The following is a 26,288-nucleotide window of genomic DNA, read 5'->3' on the forward strand; positions in this document are numbered from 1 at the left end:
CAAGAAGGGGACATATTTCTTCTTTCAAGGAAGGACCGTGAGCCAGTTGGGCTGTGACAACTACTAGTGTTACTGTTGAAAAACTTCCAGCTGAGATGATGTGGTGTCGTGCTAAGATTCAGTCTGCTGGGTGCTGCAGCCCATCGGCCCTGCTGTCCAGAACCCTCGGTGAAGGTGTCCTCTCTAAGGAAGCACCTTGTAGAGGTGGCACTTCCTGTAGAGCTTACTTAGGAACAGGCTTCCTCTTCCTTACCTTTTAAGATGCACTTTACTCTGTGAAGCCATAGGCACATTTGGTTTCCCCTCACTTCTGTGGCATGTCTTTCTCTTTACCTCTGTGAATGAGACAGCGAAGGTCCCAAGGACAGACTCGGGATCTCTCACTTGGAGAAAGCCCAGAATGGCTGCAGTGCCCACACTATCTAAGCAGGGAGCGCAGGTTTCTTTGTGTGTTTTTTTTTTTTTCCTCATTAAATTTTATTGGTACTTTTTAAGGTATGCACGCTTTTTGATGTAAGCATTACCAGGTACTCAAGGAATTTCATTGATCATACCATCCAGTCTGGCCTGAGATAAGAGTTTTACTGGCCATCAGTTCCACAGAAGGCCAGATTAGGGGTTTAAAAAAGTGGTATTTCAGAAAATCATGATGCTTTAATAATTTAGCCTGCCTCTTTGTTTTTACTTAGAAGAAGAGAGGTGAGCAGCGTTCCGTAGCTACATGGTTGGGTAAGTAGGGTTTTCCAAAGAAACACAATCCACCCACAGCAGGGGAGGCATTGTGAGGAGTAAAAGGCTCAGGCAATCGTGGAAGCTGAGAAGCACAGTACCAAGATCGGCCATCTCCAAGCGGGAAGACTGGATACTCAGTAGTGCAGCTCCACCTAAGTCCAAATACCTTAGAATGAAGTGGGCACAGGAGGCAGGTTTGTGGCTTATGATTTAAGTCCTTATCCAAGTCCAAAGGCTCACGACCTAGAAATGCCCAAGTGTGAGGTCAGGAGGAATTAGAAGTCTCAACTCAAAAGAGAGAGAAATTCAGCCTTCCGCACCTAGGGTGACCGGTGACGGATTGACCCTCACCTACATCGGGGGGTGGTAGATCTTCTCAGTGCTGATCCAGATCCAAATTCCCTCAAGAGAGAGACACACAGACTTACCCAGAAGTCAAGTGCAGTGGTGGAGACACCTCTCAGCCTGTTCAGCATGACAAGTAAGATCAGGGAAGGGAATGCTGTCTTTAATGGGCATGTGGTTATGGAGGCACCTCAGATGGACTGGAGACTGGAGCATGGATCCTTTTCCTGTTGAAGTTGTTCAAGAGGCAGCCCCGGACTAAACAGGCTGGAAATCGGGCAAGACACACCAGCATCTGAACGGTCTATGTGATCCAACACCCTTAGCCTGTCCTCAATGCCCCCACCCAATGAGCATTGTAGATATTATGGAAATCCCAAGTAAAAGAGGCAGAGGTATGATAATTATAGAAAGCACCCTGGACTTCTTACCACTGTGAATGACTCTGGACGATATGAAAAATTCCATGCCATTAAAGGAGCGTGAGGAACTTGCTCTGTTTTATTCATATTGTCTATTTCTGTGACTTAAGCAGCAGGTAAATCAAACATTCTGCTTTCTGCTGTTTGTTTGTCTGATTGATTTTGGGAAATGGAGTAGGCAGGAGAGAAAGTACCCAGTCCTTTACTTCGTTGCTAATTTTCCCCAACTTCCACGCCTCAATGCAGGAAGCCACCCAAGGAAGGCTTAGCAGCAGCTGAGTCTGCCAGATCACATCTTTATTTTAATTTGGCAATAAACTAGTGTACAAACTGTGCTATAAAACATTGCCTCCAACGGCATCTCTCAGTCTGTCTGAAACACCTCCCTAAAAATGATGTGTTGGGAAACATTTGAAATGAGCGAAAACAAAGAGCAGATGTGACTGTAAGGAAAAAAATACAGAAGAAAAGTATAAAAATATGCCTGTACCTCAGCTTTGTGGAGCATGCTGGGTGCTGGCTCTCGGCATTTGTCAGCGCTGACACAGGAGGAGTCGCTCGCAAAGGAACGGGAAGTGCTGTGAGCCAACGGGAGCCCTGCTCCTGTGCAGGCTGTTGGGAAGCTCTGAGGAGAGGTCCCTGTCACTGGGACCCAGGCTGGTGAGGCCTCCTCCTTTCCTGGCAGCTGTGGAGAAGCTGTGGATCTGATCGTCAGCAGGGGCTGCTCAGCTCTGTGCCTGGGCCCACTTTTCCCCACCTGGGGGACATTTAAAATCATGGAATCCAGGAGCGAAGTTCCTACAGGGACAGGCAGAAAGGATAACCGGACAACACAGGTGGGCCTGGGGAACAGACAGGGCGGTAGGCGCTCTTTTCACTTTTCCAGCGCTGGGGATTGAACCCCAGGCTCTCACACTAAGTCCCTGGTTGCTCAAGCTGAGCTGGATTGAGCTGTTCTTGTGTCAGCCCATCAGAATAATAAAAAAAATTATAAAGCGTATTGGTAGAAGAAGAATAATGAACTCCCAATGTGTTCGATGGCCAGCGATAGAATTTTAATGACTTGCCTCACTTAAAAATTGTTTTTAGTTTTCTTCTCTCTCTCTACAAGTCCTTAGATTTTATTTAAGGAGTTTTGTATCTATGCTTTCCTTTGAAAGAAAGAAAAATCCACTTTATTCCTTTGGAATCAAAAAAAAATTTTTTTTCTGACTAGACCTTTACACAAGAGCGGTGTTCATCATTCTCCTTGTATCTTCCTGGGAAATAACTTTTTTTTTTGAGCCAGGGATCGAACTCAGGCCTTGTGCTTGCAAGGCAAGCAGCAAAACCACTGGGCTATATCCCTGGCCTGTGGGAAATAGCTTTTGAATAAGGGAAGAGATAAGATGTCACCATCTTCAAAATCTTAGACTTAGTGGTTTCTCACACTGACAGACAGTGGAGCAAGGATGGTAAGAGTGCTGCATTCCAGACCCTCAGGCCTTGCCACTGGCTCTGGGACCACAGGGTGTCATTTAACTATGAGGTATCAGGCAGGGATTTAGCTCAGTGGGACCCTCCTCACAAGTACAAAGTCCTGAGTTCAATCCCCGGTACCAAAAAAAAAAAAAAAAAAAAAAAAAAAAAAAAAAAAGAAACAAAACTATGATGTATCTTCAGAAGACTGCTCCAGGACTCAGACATAATGCATGTAAAACCCAAAACATAGAGCTGGACTTAGCAATCATCATCCCATAAATGCTAACCAGCCTGTCATCCGAAGATATGAGGTGCTGAGAGTGGAACAGGACACAAGCCTGCCTTTCTCAGAAACAACCTTACTCCAGAGGCTGTCGGTAGGTGGTAGAATCAATGCTGAATGCCTTTTTAGTTAATCACTAAGAGCAATCTCAGAGAGCGAATGGAATAAAGAAGAACTGATATGCTGTGCTTAGGGAACATTATTGATTAGGATAATAAGCCATTAAATATTAAAGCATTTATCTTCACAGTAATTTTATCTGTTTGTCAAAAGACCTAGCAGTCCCTTAATGTCTAAAAGTAAGATTGAGGTTGAAGACAAATGGATCTTTGAAAGTCAGCCCCTGGGGGTATTCAAATGACTTCTGCACAGGCACAAGCTCTCAGGAAGCTGTTGCCTACCTAATGCCATCAGGGTTCCCCATGGCACTGCTGTTAAGTAAAAGGACACTCAGTTTATACCAAATATGTTGAGCATCACACACCATGCTGGTTTGGCAGGATTTTCGTGTGCTTGCAATTTCCCAATGTCAAAGCCCATCACTAACCTCATGAATATGTAAGTAATTTAAGTATCAAAGTACAAAACAGGCAATTAGAGTGGAAACCAGGGAGCTTGCTAAATGTCAACCCCAATCCTTGTTTATAAAACAAATTCTCAAGCTGAAATACCATCATAAGCAAACAAGGAAGGCCTGCATGCAATAGAGATACTATATTTAAACAGCTTGTGACATTATTTTTCACTTGCTACCTGGAGCAGTTGGATCAGCCTGTTCGCAGTGATTTGAAAGAAATGAGCTATAATAACGAGGAGAAATAAGTATTTTAAACAAGCGATTAAGAATTGAACAGGCACAGTTTTGGTGTGGAGTAGCTGGATAGGTTTTTAAATAAGGGCTGTATGTTTACATGTGCAATATTTTAGCCAGTCCTTGCTTATTCTCATCCACTAGTACTTGTCTCTAGTAACTTTCAAGGCCAATGCTCCATCTATCTCCTTTGGACCTCCCTATCTAGGAGGCATCCCCGAATCAAGGTGGCCCTCTGTCCCATATTGATCTTTCCTTCCTCGCCAGCTCCAGTTCCATCTGTCCGATCTTCCACTCTTCAAAGTGTCAAGCCCAACTGTGGGGGACGTGACGGGCTTCAGTGACAGCTGAAGGATGATCAGTGACAGATTTGTTAAACCCCACTGCAAGGAAGATTGATGGAGCCAGCACAGGGTCACCGTTCCTGCTCACTCTTCATCAGCAGAGCTCCAATGCTCGGCCTTGGTGCCTGTCTTGTCTTTTGACCTTGCTGATACTTGGACCCAGTCCACATCAGCACTGTTCAGCTTTTGGTACGGTATAGCTGCCCATTCTGGTCCTGGGCTCTCTTTGTAGCTTTGGTGCCCCCTCGCTTTATCCGTCCCACAGAAAGTCTCCTGCTGTTGACCAAAGAAGAAAAGCCACACTATGCTGCATTGCTCTGTTTACTCGCTCTTACCGACCTGCTCCCTTGGAGTATGTTTTCTCTGCATCCTCTAGCTTAGAAGAAACTTCAGTTTTCCTCCAAGGCCCACCTTGAAAGCCTTGGTGAATTCCCATCTTGCTCTCTTTACTAGGCCAGCTCTGTACCAGTGTGCACTTCACCCATTGTCTGTGATCTCCCTGATAGCTTTTCCATGGAGAAATATGATTCAGGGCGGCATGACTCAGGGTGAGTGTCGTTGTGGTGTTCAGGATGATGACCGGGTTTGCTCACTGTGGATGCTCTTTATTAGCCATTCAGGTATGAGCGTGGTTGTGGTGTTCAGGATGATGACCGGGTTTGCTCACTGTGGATGCTCTTTATTGGCCATTCAGTGTCAAGACCTCTCAGCTCTTGCTGAAGTTCTGTGGAACCATTTTAGTTGCTGCAGAATTTGTTCCTTCCTTTTGCATGAGCCCCAGCCCATTACAGCATACTTCTGAAGACCATATGTTTCTCCGGACTGATTCTCTTTGTTCCTTTGGAGTCTGGTGGGAACAAAAGAGCTTGATATTTTCAATGCCTCGGGCTTAGCATTAGAAATTCACTTGAAGTCCTTAAGGTACCATCTTTTTCTTGCTAAAAAGAATGCAGAAGCAGCAGTGAGAACTGGAGAGCAGGAGGTAGATGAGCGCTTTGTCCCAAAGCCATCCCCAGGGCAGTATTAGGATGAGGCAAATAAACAGAACTGGCAGAGATTTTGTCAGCCTTTTCAAAAAGTACAATTTGCAGGCCCCCTGCCTCCAAAATGTTAAGGAAAGAGGAGGAGAGGGGAGGAAGCAGGCAACCTTGAAAAGAGTTGACAGCAGGAGGCATTCCACCCATGGAAGCTTGACAAGGAGTTGTGTGGAGGGGGCCCAGACGGCGGTGCCAAGCTGGCGAAGCGACCCCGGGAAGCTTTGTAGTGAACAGCGGCTGATCCCGCCAACCAAAGTCCTAAAAGATTTTACCGCCGCTCTTGACTTCAGCAAAATTATCCTTGCCTGATTTCCACGGAGTAGGTATCCTCCCATCGATTTCCTAGCTGCAAAAGAAAATTCATAACATGAGCCTATCTAATAATCTGAAAAGAGAAGATGCCCTGATGTGATTGAGGAATGCTGAACAGACTTTTCAGGGACAGTGACAATTGCAAACTTCCAACACAGTGATGTTGAATGTCTCTTTTACCCCAGAAAGACGGCTGTCTTCTGGGAAGGCAGTCAGTAAATAATCTGTTCGTGGTAAGAAGGTGGAAACTGCTAGTATGAGCTCAGGCTTCATCTCTCCCTCTTCCCTGTGTTGACCTGCCATACACTGGGAATCTGGAGTGAAGTCAATAAATAACATTCTTTTTGTCATCCAGCTGTTCAGTCCCGGTGGCGTTTCTCCTTATCCCCAAACTGATGCACGTCACCCAACGTGCATCTCCACAGGTCGCCTGAAGAGGGCGACGTCGATGCCTGGACAGTTCAACGTTTACAAGACTAGCCCTGGAATGGCGTCCTTTACCATGAAGTGTATTTTTATCTGCATTCTTCTTATAGCAGATAAAGGCAGATGGCGAGAAAATAAGCCAGTGTGAGAGATTGTTTTTTAAGTCCTCAGGAGAGGAGGATGGCAGGAAAGAGAAGCGTTGACAGCCCCAGGCCAATGTAATGACCATGTGGAAGGTTAGACCTCAGGCTGCTGCTACTGGATCTTGAACAGAGAGGAGTAGGTTGTACGCTCATGAAGCTGTGTTTACCAAGGCAGGGAAGCGGGTGTCAGGAAGCACAGGATATTTTCAGACAGGACAGATTTTCTGCCTTGCACTCTTAGTCAGATCACTTCCCTTTAAGAAAGTGCTTTAGAATTCCTGCTCCTTCTATTCGTTTTCTTTCCTGTATTTTATACCAGTGTTGGTAGAATAAAAACAAATGCCCTGTAAGAATGGCATTTTGGGTGCTTGACAAAGGATTAGATGAACGGTGCCTCCTAAACTAGAGGAAGTGCTGTTTCTTTCTCTCCCCCGTCTGGCTCTGCCCTTCCCTGGGCTTGGCACTGCAGAAGAGCTCGAGCCGCTCTCTGCTGGGACAGTAATGACAGTGCTCAGCTCTGGTTCTGAGGGTCAAAAGAAACCTTGGAGTAGGAGACAGGCAGAGAGGGAAATAAATCTTATTTAGCTGCTGTCAACACTACGAAAGCTATTAGAGAACACTGACTTCTCCATGGAAAGCCTTCCAGGGGCAGCTGACACAGAGCCCGTTGGAAAAACACTGTGATACCGTTCTGTGGGGGGAGAGCTTTGCTGTTGGATTCTGGGTTTAATTGATACAGGCGTGTGAATGGCTGACAGTCCTCCCCTTCTCCCTTCCTGCATATAACACCGGGCTGGACAGTCAGCTTCTTAGTGAGGGAGTATTTGAAGGAGGAGGTTGGGTTTGTCCAGCAGTCTGGGTAGAAATTGAAAGCCCTCAGAGGCAGACCCTCAGGCCTTGCAAATGTACTGAATTTATAAACTTTATTTTAAAACACTGGCCTGTAGCTATGGATCCCTGGAAGTAAAATGTATTCCTCTAATAAATCATTATTTTCCATTTTCTGGGAAACCTTAGTTTTTCCATGCAGATCAGTGACTCAGGGATTTGCTTGGGGCAGTGTCATTACTTCCTTCCTTTCCAACTAAGTTGTGGGTGTCTTTATATATACTAGGAGGATGGGAGTAATGACATCTAAAACTTTTGTAGCCATATTAAGGAGTAAAGGAGTATTCCCAGATATTTTTGAGATGTTTTATATCAGAAGAGTTTTCTACTTGCATGGTTAGAAGGCCGTCTTGAAAGCCTACTAAAAAGAGATGTAAGGGTGTGTCCTGCAGTGGTGGTGTCTGCCGTATATTAGCTCTTTGTGGACGAGGTCCATGGGAGATGTGGTGGACAGGGGAAAGTTTGTAGAGAAGGTGGGCATTAAAGGTTGGCTTGGAAGGAAACAGGTCTCAAGGCAGCCTTTGAGGGAATGGGCAGCACTGGCGAGGTTAAAGTGGGAAGAAGAAAGGGCCTGTCTATAAGACCAAGGTGAACTTTCCCGAGACGGAATTTAGAAGTATTTCACTGAGCTGCATCAGAGAGGCTTGGATTATTGAGTTGCTTTGTATCCCCAAGGCTGGAGGCGCCTCTGGATGCTCACAAAGAACAAAGCAGCCTTTTGGAGATGTACACACATATCACGGGGCATACCTGATTGTCCACAGGCTCTGAACCCAAGCAAGCCTAGGGGGTGCCATCTGCTCGGTGTGTTAGTTAGCAAATGAGGTGCCTGTCTAGGAGGAGCGGGAGGCCACATACCAAGCACACAGAAGAAGGGAGGTGATCCACATGGTAGTTTTCAAGTCAGTAGCCAAATGCCCTCCGAGAACTAGAGTACGAAGAGCAGCGGTATTCTCTGGGTGCCCATCAGAGGATACTTCTTGGATCAGAAGTTCCTGGGATGCCATGTGGATTATTGCCAAAGGAAAGCAAAGAAGCAATTAAGAACAGGTGGTCCAAAAGTAGCCATTTTGGGGGAAAGGAGCTGCGGAAGATGAATCCCCATCTGATCAAGGTGATTCTGTGCAGTCAACCTGGAGCTGTGCAGAAGCCGGGTAGCAAATGGGTTTGAGATTGTGCCAGCCATGGAGCCATCCTAAAAGGGCTGCACGTCTTCCTGTGTCATTGCAATGGTGAGTGGGATCAGTGAACTCGTGCATGCAGAGCACCTGGATTGTGGTCAGAGCGCAGTCAGAGAGGACTGATGTTTTATCACCCACACTTCCTTTAGTTATCCTGCCAACATTGGCCTCTCCTCACCTGCAAGCTCAGTTCTGGTTCCCTTAAATTGATACTCAGATCTTTTCAGAGTTTCCCTCACCGATTCAGGCAAACATATGTACCCGAGCAGGATTCTTTTGTCACCTGTCTGCCTGGCTCAACACTCTGGCCCCTGCTGTCTCCTTTGTAAGTGACGCCATTTTATCCTATCTGAGTCCCATCTTATGTTCGGGTCCCACATGGTTCACAATGTCTGTGGAGCCCCCTGGTGGATTCCGGACCCCTCTGTGTCCCTTGAACTGGGGCCGCCTTGTGTTCAGCCAGGTTCGGGATGGACCACGGGCGGTCCCAGTGCTAGGTCTAGACTTTTCGCTCAACCTGCCCTAGAAAAAGGGCTGCTCCTGCTGCGTCAGTGGGAAGAGCCAGCTTTGTCACTGGGTAGAATACAGTGAGAATTCCAGGGCACTCTACTGTTTATACAGCGTGCGGTTTCCAGCAATTCTGTTCATCGTTCTGAACCCAGTCTCCTCAGCTATAAAATGGATAATTGAATATCTTCCACGTAGGATTTGTAGAAGTAGCGGTAATAGATGTGTGGAGTGCTCACCTGGCATCTGGCCAGAGCTCAATCAATAGATATATTTTTATTACTGATGTAAAGGACTGATGCTTGTGGATTTGATGTACCATAGGGCCACGGGCTATTCACTTCTTTTCTCTCTAGCTCTACAGCTCTGCTGAGTTCGGGAGAAGATGGCAGCTCATCCAGGAAGGGGTGGTGCCAAACAGGTTCTACTGGTAAGTCCGGCTTTGCCTTCTGGCATAATAAGATGTCAACAGTAAGTGAGCATGGGATCGCTGCCTCCTGGATGGCAGACTCCAGTGATCTCCTTAAGGAAATGTTGAAAGTTGTGTCCCAGGTTTCTTGCCTTTCCCCAAGCTGATGATTGGTGAGCAGCAGAAGCTGTGTTACTTGGTTAGGTTCTGATGAATACTTGAGACAGATTTTTCTTTTAGAAAAATGATATTTTAATATTAAAACATTATATACACATGTACCGCATACTCACATAAAGGTGTTCAAAAATAAATAAGTAGATTTTATTTAGTCCAAACGTGGAGTTTCCTTCCTTTTCCTGACTACGTCATCAGGCTTTCTCTTTCACCTTCATGGGTGGGCGGGGGCCTCAGGAGTGCACAGGCTGCCACAGACATTGTAGAAATTACCAAACACATAGACAGCGTGGTCTCACTTTGCTCGGGCTGCGAGAACAATATGCCATAGACTGGAGGCTTACACTGGATATGTATTTGTGCAGTCCCAGAGGCGAGGAGTCCAGATCAAGGTGCCAGCAAATGTGGCTCGTGGTGAGGCGTTGGCCTAAAGCACAGAAAAGGGGAAAGAACCCGGATGAGGACCTTCTTATGCCAGGGGCCCACAGGTGCAGGCTTTCTACCTCCCTGAGGGTTGTAGTTACTGCTGCCCTGGGCTGGCGAAACAGCCTCTGTGCCTTTGCCAATGCGAACAGCTCTCCTCTCTTAGCTACTCCTAGAGGCGGGATCTTCTCTCAGAAAGCTCCATTACAACCCCAGTAACCCAAAGTCAAAACTATCATGTCTATAAAAGTATTACATGTGACTGTATATAAAGCCTAATTATTCTGTTATCTAAAATAAATCTTTTCCTTTGGGGACAGAGAGTGCTATCTTTCCCACTCCAGCCCTGGCACTGTGATAAGCACTATTCAAACTTAACCTGTTTCATCCTCATAACACCTTCATAAGGAAATTCTTAATATCATCATTAACCCACACGAAATATATAGCACAGAGAAGCTGAGGAATTTGGCCAAGGTCACACAGCCAGAAAGTCCCAACATCAGGATTCAAATGAAGCTTGTTTGTCTCCAAAGTACATGATCTACTAAATCAGTAGACACTACTGTCTCGGCCTCTTGGCCTTTCTTTTCTGGGCCAGAGCTGTGAGCCCTGGAAGTCCAGCCCACTTAGGCAGAGGAGTGGTGAAATGCAAAGTTCTGTTGGCCGCCGGGCCTGCCTGTCTACCTCTCTCACTGGGCTTGCCGAACAGCTCCCCAAGGTAAATTCTTTAAACTTGCTTGACTATTCTAGAGAAGGAATAAGACCTTGGAAAATGCACAATGCCATGCTTATTAATAAAAGGAAGACTCTTGGCCTCTGGCCACATGGTCTGTGCCCTCTGACTGGAAGCTGCTTCCTGAGGGCCAAAAAAGGAGCTGTCAGCCAAAGCCATACATGATCCACTCACTCCTGGAGACCAGTTGCTCCTAACTACACGGGAAGTGTGAGACTGCTTAGTATTTGCAGCCAGCTTCACTGAAAGAAGCTGCCTTTTCTCATTCCTACCCAGATCCCAGGTTGGTGGTGTGGGTAGGTGAGGGGACCTCTCCAACTGAGTCCTGAAGTGGCCGTGGGTAATAAGGTCACATTTTCCATGGAGAAAGCAGGATGCAGGAGTATCTCCAGCACATCGCTAGCACACTTGAGAATTGTCTTTATCCTGAGTGGCAGGAGTCATGCCAACCCTGGAAGCAATCAAAAGTCACTGCAGAGTAATTGTGGGATGTAGTAGCTCCTGTTTACCTTATCCCCATGAATGCTATTAAAACTACCATTACTATTTATATAGGAGCTTTCTTCCAAAGCGTTGAGATTCGCTCCAGCGCTGATACAAAGTGACTAAAAAATTTATCTCAGCACAGTATTACCTCATGGCCCTCTTTGAATAATTTCCCATCCCACACCATCAGTCCCATGTGAAAAGTTTTTACTTAAGTATTTTGCACGCATTATTTAAATCGGTCCTCAGATCAATGGTGGGAAGCAGGTTCTTGTGTTGTTCTTTTGCCGGGTGATTACGCTCCCAGGCTCCCCTCATTTTCCCGCAAGGATGGCCACTCCCAGCTGTGAGCTCCAGTCTCACAGCTTAGAAGCCTGAGTCTTCCTTGTGTTTCCAGGGATTGACTCTGAAGGGCCTGGCTTGCGGGGAACACGGCAGGTGACACCCTGTTCATGGAAGCCATACCTATATCTCTGTGGGGACAGGGAGTAGGAGCAGAATGACATCACTCAAATCGCCCAATTCAAGATCAGGGAGATGTGATTCCTAAAGAGGAAAGAAAAAAATATTAAAAGAGGGCCAAGAATGTAGCTCAGGGGTGCCACACCTGCCTGGCAAGAACAAAGTCCTGAGTTCAATACCTGGACCTAAAAAAAAGATTATATTACAACAAGAGAGGATGGATTCTCATTAGGGGAAAATATACCTGGGAGTTTAGTGTCATCAAGATAAAGTTGCGTAAGGAGATTTACATGTGTTTGGTAAGCAGCGTAGGCTGGGCACAGTATCAGTCATGTTGCTTGATCTTCATAAAACCTTGTATGGGAGGGACTGCTATTGTCATTTCAGTGAAATGAAAGAGTTACGCAGTTTGTTCAGCTTAGCACGTTTACTATGTAACAGCCAGATTTTGGAGCTTACTTGGTCTGGTTTCATGTTCCTCACTGGTACACGTGAAGATCAGTCTGACACTCGAGACTTATTTCCCACCTTCATTTGCCAATCCAAGAGGGAGAGGCACTCTGGGGGCCTGAGGCAAGAGGCTCACAGTGTGAGCCCAGCCCAAACAACCTAGCAAGATCTCATCTCAAAATAAGAGCAAGAAGAGGCTGAAGGAGTAGCTCAGCATGAGTGCCCTGAGATCTATCCCCGATATGCTCAGTGCCCCCCAACAAGATTTCAACCTAGCAAGATCTCATCTCAAAATAAGAGCAAGAAGAGGCTGAAGGAGTAGCTCAGCATGATCTATCCCCGATATGCTCAGTGCCCCCCAACAAGATGGGAAGGAAAAATACTTAAGTTCTAAAGGATGGTATTATTTTCCTTTATTTAACAATTCAGTAGATAAAACCCAGGGTGCTGCATTCGACACTGAAGAAGAACGTAGAGCTGGAGAGTCAGTTAATACCTAAATGCTTTGAGTCAGGACTCTTATCCCAAACGCCTAAATGTCTTCAGAGGTTCAAGAATGTGGTTTGTTGGATTCTGCCTTGCTTGACGTAAAGCAATGGAAAATAGATCTCTTTATAAACTATTCAAAAATCTATTAAGTTTGCAAGAGGCAAGAAACATTTAGAGCTATTGTACCTAATTAAAAATAGATTCAGACTTATCTTACTGATCATGTTGCTCTAACATACGTGGGGCTGGCGGGGTCAGCTGAACGGCGGTTACCTATTTTCTCACATGCGGATAACTAAAAGTTGGTTCAACACCGAACCTTTGTTATTTTCAAATACCAGGCTCGTTGCAGGGGTATTTTCCAGCAGGTATATATATATATATATGACAGCTGTATTGCATCACAGATGGATAGAGAAGAGCTTGTGCTCCCTCCTGAATGTGTGTGGATGTGTGTCTACAGCCTCACTCCCTGTAGCTCACTGTCGGTCGATGGGAATGATTTGCCATTCTACACCTTTGCAACAAACCCCATCTCTTGAGTATTTACCGTGGGTCAAGGTATTTCACAGTAGGTATTTTGCATATATTATTTAAATCAGACCTCAGATTGATGATGGGAGATAGATTTTTGATCAAGACAGTTAGGACATCATAGAAGAGTACAATTTGTTTTAAGAAAATAATTAAAGAGATACTGGGTCCATGAGCTGGAGACTTCAGAAGGCCTAGCTTTTTTTATATTCCATAAGACCCAGGGGCTAATTATATTCATCATATCTTCATTGCTCCAGGCCTTGCTGTGAGAGCCTCACTCTCAGGCAGACTTTGTCCTTCAGTGGCCTCTGACAACTTGTATCTTTCCAGAAAAAAGAAAATACCAATTCAGCTTGTTGCAGCAAAACTCCTGGAATCAAGTCTTCTGGGCCTGATTAGGTGTTCTGCCCACAGACAGGCCTGGGGGTGGAGTCAACTCCATAAACCACGTCAACAGAGAATGAGGAACAGCGATGCCCCCCGAGACTGGGCTGTTCTCACCCAGGAAAGGGGAAGGGACAACGGGAGGCACAGACAAGGGGTCCTCCTTATCCTTCCACGTTTTAAGCCTTATTTCCAATGGGACACAAGTGAGAGGGTCAACAGAGGAACCAAAACCCCGCAGAGTTTGAGTAGTTATGCCTGCTGTCACACCTGGGCAGCAGTGATGACGGGACGTGAGCCTTGGTGTGTCTGACCCGAGCGGATCCTGTGCACCACAGGCTGAGATTCTGTGTCCAGGGCAGCTTCGAGCTTCCGCCATCGTATGGCTCGGGGAAGCTTGTCTGAAGCTGTTTTCACTGCCTGTGCTGGCAGATGTCCTGCGTGTCTGGCGTAATGTCCTGTTAGCTTTCTACTGACACCACAAAATAATGAGAAAATCAAGTTAAAGGGAAAAGGGTTTATGTTGCTTTGTGGTTTCAGAGGGGGTCCGTGGTTTGTGGGCCCTTGGTGACCCAGAGCCATGTGGTAGAGGGCTGTGGCAGAGGAAGGCTGCTCACCCCCTGCCACGTTAAAGTGGGGGAGAGGAAGGGAGAAGGAGGACATGATTTGTGTCAGGGACATGATGCACATTTTAGGCCAGGCTCCAGGTGACACACATCCTCCAAGGAGGGAGCACCTCCTACTGTTTCCACCGCTTCCCCGCCTCACCAGCTAATTAAGAATCGCTAATGGGTGAATGCACTGATTGAGGCTGGAGCCCTTGAGAAGTAGCCGCTTTGCCAAAGCCCATCTCTGAATGCTGCTGTCCTGAGACCAGGGCCCCACACATGAACTGCAAAGGGAGCTCAAGGCCAGCCTGTACTACGGAAGTGAGACCCTGACTCACAAAGACAAAACCCAAAAGAGGCAGTTCTATAAGTTTTCCATCACCTATCTATGTCCAGAAAACACCCTGGAATAGCAAATAGTTTCTCCCTCTGATCTGACTTATTTCTACAATGCTTTGTCAAGTTCTTGATGGATATTAATGCTGAGCCGATTTCAGTCCCCTACAATTGTTTGATGGTGAGTTTGCTTCATAGATAACTAGGTAACCAGGCCCATGGGCTTGCTTATGCCTATGCACTGGCCGTTCACCACCTCACTACAAGATTCCTCACCTCCCACAGCAGAGCATGGTGGCATGGGATGGCTCTGCCTCTCTTCTCTTTTCTCAGGCAAGTTTAGGGGACTAAGTAGCCCAAGGCCAGCTCTGCACTTTTGCTTCCCCACATCCTGCAAACTGGAAATGGGATGAAGTCTAATGACGGTGCAACAGCAGAAGTCTACTCTACCAAAATCACTAGCTATCTTGGCGGTATACAGGGTGGCTGCCTCAGTCTGGAGTCCCTGCCTCATCCTTTTCAAAGCCGGGAAGCAGGGCTTTGTCTGCAGAGCAATTCTGGGTGGACACCGCTACTCACCTATGGTTTCCTGTTACAGTGGGAGTAGGACATCTTGTCATTCACAAATACCTGGCTTGTAAGCACTAGATTTCCATATTTCTGTATTTCCAGCGCCCCATCCCCACCAGCACTTCAGGGTTCTACTCCGCTTAGGCTCTTTCCCCTCTTAACTTTTGAAACCCCACGCCTCACCAGTTCCACATTACTGACCCTCAGCTCACCCCTTCCTCTTCTGTTCTCCTTAGCATTACAGTGGTTCACTCCAGTCCCCTGCCAGAGAAAAAGCCTCTCCGCTGTCTCCACGGATCAGCCTGAGGAGCTGTTTTCATAGCCAAGAGCCAGCCCCGTTCCTCACTGTGTAACCACATAAAACGGAATCACAGTTTTTCTGAGCTACCATTTACTTCAACTGCATTTGCTAAATTCCATATGGCTGGCTAAAGATTCTGTATACTAATTAGTAAATGGATCTCTTGTGCTCCTCCTAGCTCTATTTTTATACAAGTTCCTACATGGGCATAAACTATCCTTATTCATTTTGGTGACGATTTATTTGTAACACCTAGTATATGCTGGGATGGTTTTAGTCTTTGCATACAAAGATGACGTGCGGGTAACACTGTCAAATTTTGGACCTTATTGGCCTCCTACTGATGCCTCTCTCTACGTTGGACCTTAATTTGTTCTTCCAGTTTTCCCGATCAAGAGGGCTCTTCTGAACATACTTGTGATTTTTGTCACAAACGCAATATATTACATCAGAACACCCTTGCGTTACAGGGCTGCCTATGTGATTTCTAGGAAGTACATAATTTAGAGCCAGCATATCGAAGTTCAAGTCTCAGCTTCACTACTGATCATCTGAGAGCACCCAAGAAAGATGATTTCTCTTGCCTGAGCTTCCGTTTTCTTCCAAGGTCTAATTGTGAGAACTAATACTGAACAGTATCATGACTGTCAATAAATAACATCATTTAGTATACCCTCCACATGTATCTTTTTCTCCTCATTCCTCTCTTTGTCCTGCTAGAGATAAGTTCCTTAAGAGCCAAGACTGCTTTTCATGCATGGTTACCTGCCTTGTGTCGCACAGGAAGGCAGCAGCAGAAATGTGTACACAGCCCTGATATCCACCAAATGCCCACACTGACACCTGTGGACACGCACAGATTGAAACCCATCTGAGTGGCCGCCGGTGGGAAGTCGCGAGGCTCCTCTAGGTGACCTCCAGCTTTCCTTCTTTGGAGACAAGGCTGGGATTCAGAGACACCGAAGTGTAGTGATCACTTGAGGGAGGGAAAGGGTAGACTACAGAGGCACAATTTTCTGTTCCCTAGGCTGCTTCCTAGCAAAACAGGCTGCCCTGAGGAGTAACGAGACCCACCTCATCAGAGGTTGGAAGGTCTGTCCACGTCCTCCACCGCTCTCCAGGGAGTCGGCCCTCCATAGCTGGCACTGACAGAGTCTCCCGTGTTTCAAAATGGAGTATCCTACAGTACCTCATTTTTTTGGTCTTTAGGCTTTACACCCATTCCCCATCCTGCACACAGTTTCTCCCGGGTCTGAGCCCCTCCTTTCTGAGTTTAAAGCAAGTCAGGACTGGGGTGGGGTGATAGGAAACCCTCCCCAGGTGCCTCCCATGCTGCACCTGCAGGGCTCCTGGAGAGCATTTTCATTATCCTTGAGAGGCCTGGTGTTTTACCTGTTTTGTTTTTCCCATTAATGATCTCCACATGAGTGCTGCTTTCCATCCCCTCGCACCTGCCTCCACTTCTTAATCTTCCCATGATTAGCAAGTGTTGTTCCCAACAAATGAAGCCGCCTGTGCCCTGCTGCAGGGTGGCCCCTTCCTGGCGTGTGGCTTCCTCCACCAACAGCAGGCAGATTCTGTCCCTCTTACCTTGATCCTCCGTGGCTGGGAGCTGAGCTCCTCTGCCTTTGAACAAGAAGTTTCAGTCACTCAGATTTCCGCCAACATGCTCGTGATGGCAGAACGCCGGGCATTGCCAAGAATGAGTGAAGCTGTGATCAAGGCGTCCTCATTTGTAATTGTATTAGCAGAGATCAACTTGATGATCAGGATCAAACTTCACTGCACCCTCCAAGTCAAGGGCTCCTGTGTTTTTCACATGGTGTGTGTGTGGGGGGGGCGGTTATTCTCATCCCATCATGGACCACCATTGAATATTGCCTTTTAGTCAATAAGAGATAGCAGTTAGCATTTAAAATGAAAGCCCCAGGAGTATGTACATACTGTACATACTGTAATCCTACCAATCTGGGAGGCTGAGTCAGGAGGGTCACAAGTTCAAGCCTTCCTCGGGTAACTTGGGAACTTAGTGAGACCCTGTCTCAAAATAAATAAATGGAAAAGGCAGGCTGTGGAACTCAGTATGAAGGCCCTGGATTCAATCCTCAGGGGGAAAAAAGAAAAGAGAAACAAAAGAAAGAGAATAGGAGAACCCTGGACTCAGGATGCCTTTGTTAGAATCCTGTTTTGTTTTCATTTGTTTGTTTTGGTTGTGGTGGTGGTTGTTTTACAATAATGAGTGAACCCAGGGCCTTTGCACTGAAATACATATCCAACATTTTTTATTTAATAGTTTGGAGATAGGGCCTCCCTAAGTCACTGATTTGCTGCATTTGAATTTGAGAACCTCCTGACTCAGCCTCCCCAAATCCTGGAATTACAGGTGTGCACCATCACATCTGGCTACAACCCTGGTTTTAAGGATTGCGATATGAAGCTACTTAATTAGCTTCCCTAAGCCTCACCGTCTTCTTCAGGGAAGTGTTCATCATAAGTGGATCTTCCACATACGCTTTTCAGAGTTAAAAATCAAACAGTTTGTGTTAAATACGTGCAATCCACGATGCATATATGTTAACTAATATTAAAATAGATAATTGGTACTAGTGTGTTTCTGAAACAAGATGCCTCACTTTGATACAATTTAATAATTTATATTTTTCAAGAGGCATCTTTAATGTGCACGTGCAGTTTTCTTATTGTGCCAGAATCAGGAACAACGGATAGAAATTGACCTTCCTGTTTGATGGGCAGATTCTGGGTCTTATGCGCACCAGTTCATTTAATTAACATCGGCTGACTTGTTCTGAAACCTAATCCTGGCCTCCAAGAGGACAGAGGCCCGGATCCCCTGCCCTCAGGGCTGCCGCTGCCTGAGTCAGGTGCAAACAGCTTTTGCAGAGCAGGCTGAGGCCTGAGCCCCGCGCGGCTACTGCTCTGTTCGCTGTAAGCCCAGAGTGCGGGTGGAGCGGGCACCATCAGCCCTGCTGACCGAAAGGGCCTTCTCCAGGGAGCACGGCTCCTTCTTCCACACCTCATCAGGAGGAAGCAGGCCCCGCTTAGCCAAGTGGGTCCGGCGCAAAAGCACTAGCATATATCTCATGAAAACCTATTACCTGTGCGCATGTCTTAAACCATATATAACTTCCAGGTAACAACAAAAACAAAATTATGTCTCAACCTAAAATAATGTAATTTTCTACTTTGCAGTTTAAGACATAATAAATATCCTCCCAGTCACGTTTTCTGTTTTGTGATGATATTCCCCTTCCATTGGGATCATTTTTTCCCTTTGTATATCCTGTGACAAGATGCCGAGGTGTAGGGTAATCAGCTACGAACAGAGCTTAGGCTTAAACACAGAGCGATGGGTGAGAAAAAGGGAAGTCAAAGACTCACAAACAGACAGGTGTGCACATACACAAACGCACACACAAGTAGAGGAACCCTTGGGTCTAACACACTGAAATGCTCAGAGAAGCACCTAGCCACGTCCACGTCATCAGATGTAAGACGTGATCTTAAGAAAATGCATCATTTTTTTATGCATCAGTCAAAAGCGTTGCCCATTTAACTGTGACATTATTACTGATTTAAGAGATGTTAAATGTAAAAGAAAAGAGGGTGTCTTGGAATTGATGGAATCAGCACTAAAGTATTTGTTTAATAAGTGAGAAGGAGGCAGGAATGTTGGGGATGAGGTCATGCTGCATACAGATTTTCAAATCAAAGTTTAGACAGCTAGTGTTGTCAGACAACTAGTAAGATGGGAAAGAATCTGTTCAAAATAGGAGGGCAGAGAAGGCCCAAGACCCAAGGGGTGGCCTCTTTGGACTGAGTAGCAAAAGTTAGAATGCATAGAGGAAAATCCTTCAACTAAATATAGGATGAGTGTCTTCCCGCAGGTGAATGTTTAAGCATCAGAATCTCTGGACTCAAGGGAAACCTAGAAGCCATTGCACCTGACCTCTATGTGTGGCAGGAAACTCTTCTCTAAAGTACTAGCAAAATGTAAGAAAAGAGCCTTTTTCAAATAAGAATAGAGGTTTGTCCAGCAGGATCCATCTTCCTCAAAAGAGAAGAGCTAGAAGAAATGGACCCGTTCCACAGTTTTTATTGTGGTCTCTAGCACTTAAACCATCAGCTCTGCTAAACAGAGTGATTTTGTAATTCAGACAGAGATCTGTCAAGGTTTGCACAGGCATGTCAAGATGTGCCCCAGGGTGGAGCCACAACCTGCGTTTATGGGATTTACAGTAAAGGGTTTTAAATGAGTGCCCGAAGTTTAAGGGAGATAAATCCTAGAAGACAAATACTACCAGTGATTGAATTACAAAGCCATTATCATGTGCTGAACAGAGCAACTTTATGACTCTGTTCTGACAAGATGAAACTTGTTAGAGTATTTATGGGCCTGCAATATTTTCTATATCACTATCCCAGAGAAAAGAACAGCCCTTCCATCTGCTCCCTAGGAGCTGTTAGCTTCCCTGAGAGATTCAGTAGCCAAGGAAAGCGAGCTCCCTGAGAGGGAGGAAGCACACAGCTACATCAAGAGCAAGCATCCCTTAAAACTCCCCTTGCAAAAGCTCCTGAGCCCCACGTATGTCCCATATTGTGCCCCCTGACACTAGGCCCTTCCCTTACTATCCCGGGAAATCCAAAAGTTAATACATGCAGTTGTCTTACTGTGTGTCAGCACCATTTGCTACTTCTGAACATTTGAAAATAACATCCCAGGGCCAGGGATGTAGCTCAGTGGTTCTACCGCCTGCCTCACAAGCACAAGGGCCCGAGTTTGATCCTCAGTACAAAAAAAAAAAAAAAAAATCCCAGTAATGAAAGACATTATTGCAACTTTTATTACTTGTTTGAAAACTAACATAACTTTACTTTTGTGGTCATTGACGCCTGACTGGTAAATATAGAAAAGCTGAAATAGCGCAGTTGTGTGCTTGTTTTACGTGACGAAACGACAGCACGAGATATATGTTACCTGTGATGACAGCAATTTTACTGAAAAACATACTGTTCAGCTGTTTCTGGTAGTTCAGCTACAGTTCACTGTACAATTACAAGACTGGAGTATGCTTTCTCCTCCCCTAACTTTTTAGTTTTAACTAACTTTAAGGTTAAAGTAGATTTACAAGGAATATGGGAGATGGCCACACACTCTGTCCAGCTTCACAGAACGCTGACCCCCTACATCAGCATAAGTGACAACCACCCAGGAGGGCACAGGAAGAATGCTGTTAGCTCGAGCACAGACCTCATTGCAGTTTCCCCTGGATTTTGTACTGATTTCCTTCCTTTCTAATCTAGACTCTAACCCAGAATCTTGCACTGCATCGAGTGTATTTGGCATGATATTTCAATGTCCTCAAATCCGTGGCAGTTTCTCGAACCTTTCTTGTTTCCCATGACCAAATGTCCCTCAAGCTGGGTCAGTCTGATATTTTCACATGATTACAAGGTTATACAGACTGTGGCACAGGGTGTCACAGAAATGATGTGCTCTTCTCCTCATACCATGTCAAGGAGGACAAAATATCGATATCTCGTTCCTGAGGTTGATAACCTGGGTCAGGTGCTGAGGGTGTTGTCTGCCAGGCCTACCCACTACAAACCTACTATTTTTCTTGTCTTCTATAATTGCTAAGCAGGTTAACTATGTCTACCCCACACTCAGGGGAAGACGAATTAAGCTCCAGCTTCTGGAAGGAGGAGGTTAAACATTATATGACATATGTTAAAATACCTACAATGATTAATGGATATTTTCAAAGAGCTACTTGAGGCCACTCCATTTGCGCACTGATTATTCATTATCTGATCCACATTGCACCATACATTACTATGGCACGATGTCCTCATGAAGATTTTCTTTATTTTAGCCGTGTCTTTTGCATTCACTAAAGGGAACTCTTCAGTAAGGAGCACTTGCTCCTTCTTGACTATTTGTTTATTTATTCAGTGATCTGATCACTCATCTAATGCCGTGAGCAGCAAGCGTAGTAGAGAAAGCCTAAATCTGGCTGTTTCACTTTTGGTTTGGTAGTGTTCCTTCCTCACGTTGGGCATTGGTCCACACTGGCCCTGAACATATGGACAAATGGTTCTCACTAATGTACCACCTGTTAATTATGGGCAAGCTGAAGTTTTGGGGTTTGACCTGGAATGTAGACTTCAGAACCAAATGCCTCTCTGGTGACTGATTGGCTTGGCTGACCATGGAGGTGTGGAACTCCCCAGGAGTTCTGTTGTCTTCTGTGGGTTCAGTTGGGCAACTCTCACACCTTCACCAGAAAAAGGCTGACTGTTATGTGCACACACACAACACACACACACACACGCTCCCCTTCCTCTCTCTCTTTTCCTTTGTCCTAACCCAGGACAAAACAAGTTTGGCTGCTGCTCTCCCTGCCCCCAAAGGAAAGCCAACCCCCTCTGAAGAATGGATTGGACCTCTATATGTTAGCAGTCCTTTTAGTTCCCAACACAAAAAAGTAGCTTCCAAATTAACCAATTGCAAAACATGTCCAAATGCTTACAGAAGGTTGGTAAATATCCGAAACACAGTAAGCATTCTCATAAACGAAGTCTTGAATAAAAATATCTCGGTAATGAACAAGAGTATGAACAAACAGTTCAGAAAAGATGGCAATTATCATAAAATGTTTACTCTCACAAATAATTAAAAATTGAAACAAAAGAGCATACCATTTATTAATCTATCAAATAGAATATTTGAGAAAATGCTCTGTAGTCTTATTGAGAATGTGGGGAGTAGACAGAGAGAAGCGTTATTTGTTTGATTTTTGCTGTTTTGTTTAGTTTTGCTTTGAAGGAAAAGTTCAGCTATTATTCTGCAGGCTGGTCTCAAACTCGGGGCTCAGGTGATGCTCTCCCTTGAGGAGCTTTCTTCAGGTGTGCATCAATTGGATAATTTGCATAAACTTCCTAGAAGATAGTGACACAAGATGTATCCAGAGTCCTGAACAAATGCCATTCTTTTTTTTTTTTCTTTTTTGGTACCGGGGATTGAACTTGGGTCCTTGCACTTGCAAGGCAGGCCACCAAACCGCTGAGCTAAATCCCCGGCCCCTTCAAATGCCATTCTTTATGAGCCATTATTCCCCCATCTAATAATGCTTCCTATTGAAGAACCAGAGAGGTTGGAGACATGCACACATTTATCACAAATACAAAATGTGCAGTTCCATCTATAAAAGAAAAAAAGTGAGACAAATAGTGCCCTGTGGTCAGAAAATTAAGTGAATTATAAAATATTGCACAGCTGGCAAAACAGTGTATTGTACTACAGTGGTACCTCAGTTCACGAACTTAACTCTTCCCTTGATTCTGATTGCAAACTGAATTGGTTGAGATCTGAATGAAATTTCCCCAGAAGATCAACATTGAGAGTAACCATTGAATTTGATTTGGTTCATGTCCAATTCGATTGGGGACCAGAATTGTGGAAAGAATTGTGTTCGAGAACCCACTGTATTATGTTATGTTGTGCTGTATTAATAATAAGATATAAAAGTTATATAAAAAAGACAAGTAATGCTTACACAAACAGAAACCATCCTAGAAGACAGGAACAGAATGTTAAATATAGTTGTCTCTAAATGGAGGGTTGGTGTAAATGTTTTCTTTTTTTATACTTTGGTGTACTTTATATTTCACGTAAACAGATCACTTTTACAATTTGATTTTTGAAAAGAGTGGTGTATAGATAACTGACACCAATGGGAATCCTGTGGAAGCATCAAGCTTGTTTCCAAAGGGGAGAAGTGGCCTCGGTTGGTCACTGTGTGAGGAAGTCGCTGTGTACCAGGAAGTCATTGTGTGAGGGCTCTAGGAAACAGCATCTCTCCTCCTCCTTTCTCTCCCGTTGTCTCCATCACATCTCCAACTCCCCCACACCTGTCCTCTCCTCCTGTGCCCCTCTGCTCCCTCTTCTCTCTGCTCATCTCCTTCCTATCACACTGAGGCGCAGAATCACGCCTTTAGAGATCACATTTACAGTGGAATACTGATTAAAAAGCAAACAAAAAAACATGATACAAAGGTGTGTTTTAACACCCTGGCTTCCTTGGCTAGCAGTTAAGATGGGTTCAAAGACAAATTGGCAGGGCCTTTAAAGTCTCTTCACAGAAGAGCATTTTGTCTTCCAGTGCCAAGTCTCGTCATTCCTGCAGTCAGAACTCAGAAAGCCCTTATAATGTAGAGCACTAAGAAGCACAGCTGGACACCCCAGGATGGGAACCCGATTTCCTCCTCTGGCTGGCCCATTTCCGTGCATGCTGTCCTCCTGGCTTTCCTGATAGCCTCACCTTGCTTCTCAGTCGAGGAGCTTGTGGGCAGCCATCTCTTGGGGAATTTTTCCAGAAGTGTTAATGCCTGGCACAAAGGGTTACCGGAGTAGGGGAAGTGACTGTAATGATGACGAATCCTGCCTTACCTGAGGGCCAGGCACCTGGCAGCGCAGGTAGAGAGAGGCACCGTGTTTCCAAGAAGGGATGGAAGCCACTAGCTAGTTTGTAAGTAAGCAGAGAGAGGCTCTCTTCATGTGTAGACACCCGAATGTGTGAAAATCTAAACTGAGGGAATGAGCAGGCACTCTGTTTCTACCTTAGGGCATGGGTTTCCCCACATGTGGCTAGGCCCTAAGCTCCTAAGCCCTAGCACAGGTTACTCCTGCAAATGGGAATTTAGCTGAGATTCTCCCGTTATTTCTTTTTATCATTTTAGTGCAAGATATATGCATCACCCTGTGAGTTTGCACGGTCTTTCTTGAGATACAAAGGGGTAAAAAAGGAAGGGATTTTCCTTCCTTCCTTTCCTTTCCTTTCCTTCCTTTCCCTCCAACTCCCTTCCCCTCCTCTTTTCTTTCTCCTCCTTTTCTGCAGAAGGATCACTGGAAGAAGTGAAGGGCTGAGTTAAAAGATGCACCTTTGATACTCGTTGAGTTGTGTGATCCTAGTAAGGTTATTTGCTCTCTATAAGCTGTGGCTTAGTTAATTGTGACAGGACAAGACTGAACTAGGGCCTTTCTAGAAGACTTCCCATCCTCAGAGGATCCCTGCATTCATATTGTAGACCAAAGCAGGAGCTGCACATATTTTTGTTTTGCTGTTGTTGTTGTTATCACAACAATATTATTAAGTGCTGTTATTATCTTTTTAGCAAACAGTATGTAGAGCCACAGAGAAATTAGAGAGCTTAGGTTCCAGTCTGATTGTGTTACCTATTTAGCTGTGTGTCCTCGGGCAAGTAAATTGCTTTCCAAATGATGCCACCTTTCTCTTTTCTTGTCACTGTTTTTCCTGAATTGTGTTACATGAGGATTTTCTAGGAACAGAAGATATATTCCTATCCAAGTTGCTGACAGTTGATGACAGGGCATAGCCTCACACCCCTATCTGACATAGGTCCCGCACTTGAGAGGCAAACACAGCCACTGATCAACACTTGCTAACAACAAGTTTACTGATGTGGTGATGTGTATAAATTCCTTATAGTCTATATTATATTTCTCTCACACAGCTTTTGAGAAATATTGTGATCAGCATATGTGACATTATACATTTATGTATTTTTAAAATTTTCCTGTCTTCTTTGTTGAAATAGAGTTGATGCTTGCAAAGATGGAGCAGAGGAGAGCTTGTTTGCTAAAAAGTTAGCATTAGGAAGAAGCCAACTACTTTACACCAGGAGTATAGGAGGGATGCTTTGAGGGTATGTGAGGAACCAGCAAGGCCCCACATTTCTTAGGTTGAAGTAAAAGTGAAAGATTGTTTTGAGAAGAGAGCCCGAGGGCAATATGCTCCAGAATGGTGGGGGCTTAGGAAATTTGTTGTTTGGGAATCCATTCAAAGCGCTCAGCAGTCCAGACACTCAGAGTCCCCCACAGCCATGATGGAAGGAAGGCTGGCTGCTACTCCAGCTGGTGGCAGACCTAGGCGTCATCCACGTGGTGCTGATTTTAGGTGCTTGCAAAAATGTAGAGTTGTGCAATCAGGAAGGTTTCCATCCAGGCATGAAGAAGGCCTGGGAGGCCATGCAGTGTGCTCCTGAGAAGACAGTGTGTGAAGCTGTGTCTTTCTGAGGTACAGTGAAGACACCAGGTGTTGAAAAGCCCAGGAATGTGGACCTTCTTAGGAGCAGTGCAAGGAGTAAGCAAAGCCAGCCCAAGAAAAAAAGCTGTGAGGGCTACAGTCACCATTGACAATTCTGGAGGAGTAGGGCTCCCCACGTTTTTTGGTGTTCACATCTTGCCACAGATTGCTCAAGGCTAAGGTGCTGGGCATGGAACTGGAGGATTTAATGTTTGTCCTGCTGGATTTAGGTCTTGCTTTCTCTTCTCCTATTTCTCCCTTTTACAATGGAAATGTTTAACCTGTGCCTTTGTATGCTGAAAGTCTTTAATTTTATTTTCCTTTTTACAGGGGCTCACAGCTAAGAGTTTGTCTTGAATCTCAGAGGAAATTTGGGACTTGGACTTTTCAGCAGGTCTGAACCTGTTAAGACTTTGGCATCTCTTAGAGATGGACCAAATGCATCTTGCATAAAGACAAGTGCATGTGTCTTTGGGGGTCCAGAGGTACAATGTTATAGTTTATATCTAGATGTCTCCCAAAGCCTCATGTACTCATAGTCGGGGCTTTTGGGGGGTGATTGGATCATGGGCACGGTTCTCATCACTGGATTGGTCCCCTGAGAAGTTTATCGTTAACTGTGATGTGGGAGGTGAAGCCTGGTTGGAGGCTGGAGGTGTGTCCTGGAAGGGCATATGTCCCTCCCTGCTCCATTAATATCTGCCCCCTCCCTTCCTCTTGCCATGCTATGAGCTCTTTCTCCCATACCATACCCCTGTGCCATGCTGCCCAGCCTTGCAGCCAGTACACTGTGGACTGAAATCTCCACAAAGTGTGAGCCAAAATAAACCTTTCCCCTTAGAGTTATGGTGTCTGGTACTGTGTCTCAGCAATAACATCAACAACAGAAATATTAAGACAG

General features: G+C 45.3%; 1 protein-coding gene across 1 annotated transcript in view; it reads left to right on the forward strand.

The window, feature by feature from the left end:
- Nucleotides 1–26,288, forward strand: part of Sorcs1 (sortilin related VPS10 domain containing receptor 1) — a 369,207-nt gene that overhangs the window by 205,774 nt on the left and 137,145 nt on the right. The window contains exon 6 of the mRNA XM_033761243.1: nt 9,249–9,322. Coding sequence (XP_033617134.1) covers nt 9,249–9,322 — 74 coding nt within the window. The remainder of the gene's footprint in view (nt 1–9,248; nt 9,323–26,288) is intronic.

Source organism: Fukomys damarensis, unplaced genomic scaffold, assembly GCF_012274545.1.
Source record: "Fukomys damarensis isolate Sample0158 unplaced genomic scaffold, DMR_v1.0_HiC HiC_scaffold_8, whole genome shotgun sequence".
Taxonomy (NCBI): Eukaryota; Metazoa; Chordata; class Mammalia; order Rodentia; family Bathyergidae; genus Fukomys; species Fukomys damarensis.